The sequence below is a fragment of the Chinchilla lanigera genome, unplaced genomic scaffold, assembly GCF_000276665.1.
Source record: "Chinchilla lanigera isolate Chin_1 unplaced genomic scaffold, ChiLan1.0 scaffold00099, whole genome shotgun sequence".
Classification (NCBI taxonomy): domain Eukaryota; kingdom Metazoa; phylum Chordata; class Mammalia; order Rodentia; family Chinchillidae; genus Chinchilla; species Chinchilla lanigera.
The window spans coordinates 6,585,969-6,595,219 of NW_004955500.1; the positions used below are offsets into that span (position 1 = coordinate 6,585,969).

Sequence of the window (9,251 nt, forward strand, 5' to 3'; positions counted from 1 at the left end):
CTTACTCCATGTAAAAGTCATGCAGAATTCTCATGATCTGGTTGAACACATCTGGATCTAGATTTTTCTGAAATAACTTAGGATACACGGATGGTTCAATTTGCTTGAAGGAAAGCAGAAAATTAAATTGTGGTGATATTCACATTTCACAAATTATGTAATTACTGCTTAAGTAGAAACAGTAAGAATGATTACTATGCATTACTACTTCAACGTCCTAAGAGACAGAAAACTTGAGAGAACTCTCAAAGAGTGGCAACTATAACTAAAGATTTTAAAAAGATAGTATATTTGGGATTATTTATTGAGTAACTGTAAGGGACTGTTACTATCGTAAAACTTGAAAAAGACTACTATTCACTGAATTGCATGATTTCTTTTTCTTAAAAGCAAATGAAAGCTCATTTCAGAAAAACTGCCTAAATATTGCAAGCATTGCTTCCGACACAGAAGGTACTTGATGTATATTAGCTTTCTTTTCCTGTCGTGAAGGATGAGATTATTAAGCTTGAGCTCTGAGATGGGAAATTAGATTAAGTGATCTTAGACATGAGAATTTAGCACAGAACCTGTGCCCACAGGAAAGCATGACTCAGTAGTCACGGCTGCACATACGTGAACACGGCCTGGCCAGAATAGTACATACATTAGCCAAGGGGCAACGAGCACTGCCTACAATCCTACAAAGCACAGGTGTTACATAGCAGTATTACCACAGTGACAGGGGAGACTGTCTCACCTTTTACTTCCAAGAGAACTACGAGCTTCTTCTCTCTTACCTTTAAATACTGATACAGCATATCTGGAGAGCTTTTCAGCTGTCTGAAATCAGATTCGAGCTGGAACGAGTTGGCAGGAGTCGGAGGCAGAACACTCGTGACAAGCTGAGCCGGGGTTTGCTCTACCTTTCTAGAAATCTCACTGGGAGATGGATATCCACCCTGTTTCAAACTGACTTGAGGTCTGAAATATTTCAGGGCATCAGTCAACCAGTGGGAAAAGAACCACGTAACTAAAGCTCAATAAAAGAAATAGCAGTAGAGATTTTAAATGTCTAACTTTATTAATATTATGTCACTTCTTCGTATTCAAAAGTGTACACACATATTTTGGGGTGAAACAGACCACGCCCTTGCGAAGCTCAAGCTCTGGCGATGAGCGGCTGGTCTGTGCGGAGCGGCTGGCGCGGCCTCTGAGCACACACCTCGTACCGCTGTGTCACACACACTCAGCCTTTGGGAGTCTGAGTTATAGTTTCGATGTATTTCAAGAACTGTTTCTTCCTTTTAAAAAAAGCTCCCTATTTAGGATTTTCCCACAATCCACACTACTACTTTAAACAAAACTACTACAGTACATAAATTCAAAGTTTAAAATTAAAAAAACGTTTCACCGTTTGTTGAGTGGCAATGTAGAACTGTACATGACCATATGTAAATAACGAAGAGCCCAAAATACACCTGGTCTGCATTCTCTGTATTTTCATTAGTAAGGACGCACAGATGAGTAGGTCTTCAATATTAATGGACGGAATAAGGGTAACGTCTAAATTCTACGTTTTAATGAAGCTTCATTTTAAAAAATTCATTTTTTGCTGAATTAAATACAAAACATACTGAAGCCCTAAGAAAGAAAATGAGTAAAATCAATTTGATTCAGACCCTCGCTCATCCTCTCTAAACCATCTCTGTATTGCCCACTACAGTAAAGAGAGAAGATCAGTCCTTAGGCAAAATCCACAGCAGGACACAGACCAAAGAAAACTAGGAATGTGAAGCTAGGCATCTCAGAACGGTAGTGGAAGGAACAAATCAGAAGTCGTATCAGTAATACTACATTTCCAGTGGAATTATCATTATAGACAGACGATTATCAAACATAGATTTGTACTCACTGCAGAGCCGAAGTATCACTGATTTCCTCTGTTTTCAACACTTTTGCTCTTGGGGTATCACTTGAGGGCAGGAGGTCACCTTGGCTCGAATTCTTCTTACTTGCCAGGCCTGCGGCTGCTATTACATTTGCTAGGGTAATAGGATTACTCTCTGGAGCAGCAGCGGTAGTGCTGTCGGGCACATCAACAGTCTGTATCAAATTACCAGTCTCTTCAATAATAACCTTCTTGAGTGGTTTCTAAAACAATTAAAATCAATTCTTTAAATTAATGTGTTAAAGGTTTTCCATTTTAGCGTCACAAGTTAAAAGGATGCCATGTTCTTACAGCTAATACCCCAGCCATCAGTAAATTCAATTTTAGTGGCTAGACAGAATTAGGAACTATCCTCGGTCTGAGAATACAAACAGAAAGCTATGCACCTATCCTAGGCAGGTCTAAATGGGGAACAGAGACAGCACACAAGTAACTATGGGTAACGGGTGGACATGAAAGATGAAAGCCCCAAGTCCCCAGGGAGCTCAGGGAGGAGACACGCCTGACACCAGGGAAGCATTCACAGAAAGGGCACGTGAGACTGGCAAGCTAGAAGGCTGCAGTGGGGCCCACGGGCAGGGCGCCGGTCCAGCAGGACTGGCATGAGGGGAGGTGTGGTGCAGACAGCCGAGGGCTGCCTGAAGACAGCTTACCTAGGGACCTGCAGGCCATGTCAAGGAGGCTGGACGTTATCCTAGAGGCGAAGAAGCTGAAGAGAAACATGACCACACCAGCAACAGTGCTGTAGGCCAACGGAAGGCAAGCAGAGCAAGGACAGACCCGCGGTGGGTAAGAGCCCAGCCTGAAGACAAACCTGACACCCGAGTACCTTCTCCAAGCATGCCGCAGCTACGTAAGGCAGCCCAGGATCACAGATTCACCGATAATGTTTACAAAGCTGGTTTTCCAATTTAACAAAATAAACGGCTTTCACTGCTCCGCCAGCCATTACAAGAACCAAATACTTTCCACCTCTCCGTAAGTTTATAATATTCTTTAATATTCAATAACATATAACAGAAATGCACTGAGAAAACACCATTCCATTAGAAGTGTTGAAATGAAGTAAGAAAAGCTCCTTCTAAACTCTGCAAATTATCGGAAATAGCCGTAGCTATGTGACAGAAGTGGGAAGTTTACTTTCCTCACTTATGCACAGTATATGCTCAAACTCTGATTTTAAAAAGAAAAGCTGGGTGTGGTGGCACACGCCTGTAATCCTAGCACTTGGGAGGCTGAGGCAGGAGAACTGCAAGTTTGAGCCCAATCTGGGCAATGTGGCCAGATCCTGTCTCAAAAAAAAGGGGGGTAAAGCTGTGGGTGGTGGCGCACGCCTGTAATCCCAGCATTCGGGAGGCTGAGGCAGGAGGATCATTGCGAGTTCAAGACCAGCCTGGGCTACAAAGTGATCTCAAGGCCAGCCTGAACTGCACAGTGAGACCCTGTCTCAAAAAGACAAAAAAACAAAAATAAAAAATAGAAAGAGAGAGAAAACTTTCCTGAATATACTCATAAGAGTTCACTCCAAATGCACAGGGAAACTGTAAGTCAAAAGTTACCTGACATATACATTAACTCGGTATTAAAGCCACTCTATTAATACAGTTAGAGATTGAATAGTGACAACGGAGTGTTACTGCACGAACACACAAAATATAAAAACTAAAAACAAATTTGTAAAAGAACCCCGCCGACCATTCCACGTTAAAGAACAGTGTTAACGGCTTGGCTCTGCTTACAACTCTCACTGGCCCGTTTCTTACCAAGACATTGACCAAGAATGGACCTATGTGACTCCTGTTTTGTTTCTGGTACTGGGAACTGAACTCAGGACCTTGCACTTGCCAGGCAGGCCCTCGTGCCACAGAGCTACACCCCAGCCCCTTATGTTAGTCTTTAAAAAAAACAGACCATAATTTCCGCCAAGTAGTAATATAAATTAAATCAATGTGGTCACACTGAAAACCAAGTCCTTTCACTGACAAAGGCTGTGCAATGAGCCTAATTAACATATGTCCTCACAGATGGGCTCTACTGAGCCCAGACCAGTGGGAACGGAGTCGGCGAGGCACTGACGACTGCAAGGAAAGAACAAACCAGAGAAGAAACAACTTAAGAAAATGCTCACGTTCCGTCTCCTACTTTCTGCAGCCTGCCTTTCCTTCCTGACCACCCTCCCCACTGACCAGGGAGTCGCAAAACTACGCGACTAAAGAAGAAAGGAGCATCTGTTTTAGCCAGAACTACCCGGAATCAGCATCTGCGCACTGACTGCCTTGGTATGAACTTACCTGTGAGTTCCTGTAAATTTTAGGAGAAACATAAGGGGACCCTAGGAAATGGGGAATCAGCTGAGCGCTCACAGCTCACAAAGCAGGCACCAAACCAAGTCTCGAAGGCATTACACCAAACTTCCCCCTTCTGTTTTTAAATAATGCCCACTTTATTTTTTACAAAAATCAATTATAAAAATAAACAGCATTCTTCCTTTCTCAGTAGGATGCGAACCTTCTTTGGGTTGGACCATTTACAGAACAGATTATTCCCAGATCACTTCTCTCTGAGGTTTCAAGGTACTCCCAGAGATTTAAATGCATGCTGCATTTTCGTAACTATCAATATAAATTGATTTTTAAAGTGAAAAAGAGGGGAATCCAACCAATTTGCTGCTTAGGGTACACTGATCACAGGACATTACATTTACAGATACTGGATTTACTACATGGCAATGTCTTTGCTATGTATTATGTACTACAATGTCCAATAAAGGCTTTTTGTAAATTTGTGAATTAATTTTTGTGAAAAAGTCTTACAAAGATGTTAACAATTTAAATCATACTTAACTACTTAATCACCTTTACTAAAAAAAAGTGGAATAGGCAATGAATATATGAAAGCAACTAGACTGATGCCTGGAACATGAAACCAGTATTATCCCAGAAAATCCCAAAAGAGAGTCACAACAGGAACACTGGAAAAGTACTACCCTACGGACTCTTCTGTCTGTTACCAAAGCAAAATACGAGCACAGCAAAACCCTTCCTCTCCTCTTCACCCTCTGTAACTTCCCAAGGGGGCAGGAAGAGGGTCTTCATCAGTGAAGGACATACAGGAACGTTTTTGGGAAAAGATAACTTTCAACTTTCTGATCCAGCTGGTTAGTTTTATATATACAGAAAACTTACAAATGTTAGAAATTACCAGGGTCACGTGAAATATATATTGGCCTTAAATTAATTCAACTTCAGATGTTCAACACAATACCAGCAATCTTTCTGTTCCAATATTTCAAGAAAAAAATCCTACCCTTGCTGGACTTAATGGTAAACACTATAGTATGCCCAAAAGTAGGCTAATTTTGCCTATTCTAGATTTTACCTTTTGTGTTAAAGTTAAATCCAACTCCTCATAAGACACAAGACTGATGTAATAAGAAGCCAACCCCAGAAGAACAGTAATAAAATACAAAAACATTTGATTACTACTGAATGTGAGACTGCTTCATTTTCCTTATGTAAGGAAAATACATAGAAATCCTTTAATGAAACATTAAGTTGTTCCAGAAACCTGAACAGCTGAATTTTCCCTAATTTTATTATGTCCATGATCCTAGGAAGTATTTCTTTTTCTCTTTTTTTTAAATTAATGCATATTTGTTTTAACAGAACACTGGGTTTTGTTTTGGTGTATTTATACATGTACAAAGGGAGCACTTCTTAAAGACTGTCAAATAGCCCCATGAAGAGTTCTAACATTTTCTGAAGACTTTGCTAATTCAACAATTTATTTCCAACTCTATCAGTAATAATACTGATATTAGCCAGATAATAATACTGATATTAGCCCAGCCTGGGCTACATAGTGAGTTCAAAACCAAACTGAACTACACAGCAAGACCCTGTCTCAACAAAACAAAAAAACAAAAAGCAAAAAACAAAACAAAACAAAAAAACCCTGATATTTAAATGTTGAAGAAAAGTAAAATTCTCTACTTACAGTTGATCCAAGAGGAAGTGGATTATCAATGGGTTTTACCACATTGTGTCTTTGCGTGGAATCAAGAAAAACATCATCCCAGTGTCCTTTCTCAATTAATTCCTTAAAAATAAATTTGTAATCATAACTATCAAGGTATTCTTAAGTTAATTATCTTTTGGAAAACAGGACCATATTTTGGCAAAAAAAAAAAACTTTACCTTTTTAATTTTTGAAAGTTCTGTCACTGCTTGCTTATTTCCAGGTTCCAGAAGTAAAACAGTTTCAAAATCTAAAGTGAATTTTAAAAATAAAGCAGTGAAAATGGATATGGTTCCCTCAGCTAATACTCACCCCACTTTTACTCAAGCACTTCTACTCAGAAGCGCAGGCTGGCCAACCTGACTGCATACTAGGAAACAGGTGAGCGATAATAAGAACTAGTATTTCTTAGGTGCTATTGTAGTTGCTGGTTGTTTTGTTTTCGGTGATACTAAGAATTCCACTAGTACTAAGCTCCATCTCCAGCCCTTTCTATTTTTTCTTTTGAGACAGACTTTAAATTGCCCAGGCTTTCCTCAAACTTGAAATCTTTCTGCCTCAGCTTCCTGAGTAGCTGGGATTCTACAAGTATACCACCATGCCCAGCCCTCTCGTTGTTTTACATGAACTTTTTCTTTTTCTTTTGTTTTTGTTTTTTAAGATAGAGTCTCACTCTGCAGTACAGACTGGCCCTGAACTCACTTGTAGCCTAAGCTGGCCTTGAACTCATGGCAATCCTCCTGCCTCAGCCTCTTGAGTGCTGGGATTACAGGTGTGTGCCACCACACCTGACTGTATGAATTTTCATGTAAATTTCACTATACTCTCATTTTACAAGTGATAAAATTAAAGTTTAGAGCTCATCTAACTTACAAATCCCACACTGTTAACAGATAACACAGTAACTCACCAAATGTAAGACAGAGTATAAGGAAATCTATATACTAGAATAGCCTTAAAAAGGAATAAAGTGTGGTACATGATACAAATGGATAAACTCTGAAGATGTGCCAGGTTAAACAAGCCTGACACAACAGGATAAACACCATTACAACTTACTTATACTGGGTATTTAAAATAAGCCAAGTCAGACAGACAGCAGAATGGTAATTAGTAGGAAGCAGAGGAAATGGAAAACGGAGAATTATTTTACGGGTACAATTTCAGAATGGGACACTGACAAAGTTCTAGAGATAGGTAGCGATGGTGGCTGCACGGCACTGTAAGTGCACTTACGACCAAAGCATTCACTTAGTATAATTAAGATAGTAAATGCAGTGTTATATATACCTCATCTCACCACGATTTTAAAAAGTCAAGGGCTGCAACGATAGCCAGGCTTGGAGAGACACAGCCACATTTAAATGCACATATCAGAAAAGAGGCTAAAAATCAATCATGTAAGTATTGATTGCAAGAAGTTAGTAAAACAGCAGATTAAACCCAGAGATGAAGGAACAAAATACAGAGTAGAAAAAAATAAAAGGAGAAAGACTCAAGAGGAATCAAGTCAGTTCCTTGGAAACACTTCGTGGTACCTAAGAGACAAGATCGCAGAACAGCAGGAGAAAAAGTAACGCCGAGAACGAAGAGGCAGACTACGAACAGTCTCGCGCTCGGAGCCCCACCCTTCACGCTTGCCTTTCTCTGGCTCTCCTTCCCGTCTCCAACGTAACCGTTCACTCAGTCCCCCTGGCAGTCAGAGCGGACCACAGAGAGTGGCGGTGCAGTCTTTCAAGCCTCCTCACAATCTCAACTACACAGGAGACGTATTCCTCTAGGCCCAGCACTCCCGAACCATGATCTATGTCTCTGATTCTAACCCTTATGTATCTCGCCGGACAGTACGACAGTTGTCTTACCTTGTCTGGCCTCGTTTATCTTTCCCAAAAATGTTCTCGCAGTTCCTCTTCTGGCAAAAGCTTTCGAGTATGAGCCATCTAACGAAATAGCTTGCGTGCAGTCTCTTTCAGCTTCTTCGTATCTATTGAACATGAGGAAGTTACCAACGGGAAAAAACATGCAGCTTATAGAAAAATGCATGTAAGATGAGTTTCTAATTTTAGAAGCATGTATACAATTTCAGTTACCAACTCTCAAATCTGTGCTTAAAGGAAAAGACTACTTTTTAAAATTTTTCATTCTCACTAACTCTTACAGCCATCTGGTAAGGAAGGAGCAGTTCCCAGACTGAGAGAGAGTCAACAAGGAGTCTGCAGGAGGGTGGAATTCATGATGGTGAAATGTGAGTAGAAGAGACAAAACGTTATTGCTGATATACCATGTCCTCTCCCGCCTCAAATGCACAGGTACTAATGGCAGAATTGTAACGGACATTAATTTGGTAATAAAGTTTTATTAACACTCATAGTATGTATCACTTAAGGAAAAACCCACACAAAATTAAGCATCTGTTATGTATGTGACAGCGTATCATCTAACAGTCTGCATAAATACTACTCAGCCATGCAGCCCTCAGACTGGGGACTACTCTACAGCCACCAAGAGCTAAGAAGAGCTACAGTCACATGCACACACACACACACACACACACTCACACACACACGCACACTCACACACACACTCACACACACTCTCACACACACACTCACACACACACTCTCACACACACTCACACACACACACACACTCACACACACCCCAAAAAGCACTCTTCACACCCTCTCTTACATAAAAGTAACATTAAGAAACTACTGCTAATACATTAGGAGTGAAAATGATACTGTAGTAACATATACTTTTCTCTAAAAGTACAATGTCACAATGTCTAAGAGTTAAAACAATATGACAAAAAGGTATGACTTGTTAAAATTAGATGGGTACATGGCTTCTACTATTTTCACCGAAGTCTGAAATTCTGTAAGAATATTTTTTGACAGCCGGGCCTGGTAGCACACACCTACCATTTCAATACTCTGGAGGGTGAGGCAGAAGTATCACTGTGAGCTGGAGGCTAACCTGGGCTAAACAGTGAGTTCAAGGTCAGTCTGAACTACAGAGCAAGACCCTGTCTCAAAAAACCAAAAAAAGAATAGTTTTTGAAATATATGAAAAAAAATCAGAATTTCTAATGAACTTAAACATCTCTGAGATCTTGCTTTTAAAGATGAAACTACGGTAAGTTTCCATCCTGAAAAGACTACAATGTAGCCAATACTTACTTCTCAATCTTCAGATAGGCCATTGCTCTGTTAGCTGGAAGAAGGGCATTAGCGCCATCTGCTGCTATCCCTCTAGTGTAGCATTCAATTGCTCTCTCATATTTTCCCTCTTTGAAAAATCC

At 40.3% G+C, this 9,251-nt stretch overlaps 1 protein-coding gene across 1 annotated transcript; it reads right to left on the bottom strand.

The window, feature by feature from the left end:
• On the bottom strand, positions 1-9,251 carry Rpap3 (RNA polymerase II associated protein 3). Its single transcript, XM_013505705.1, has 7 exons — positions 9,130-9,251; positions 7,810-7,931; positions 6,127-6,197; positions 5,927-6,028; positions 1,895-2,133; positions 780-963; positions 1-103 (listed from the first exon to the last, which is right to left on the bottom strand). Exons 1-7 carry the CDS (start codon positions 9,150-9,152, stop codon positions 2-4), a joined length of 843 nt encoding a protein of 280 aa, XP_013361159.1. The 5' UTR covers positions 9,153-9,251; the 3' UTR covers position 1.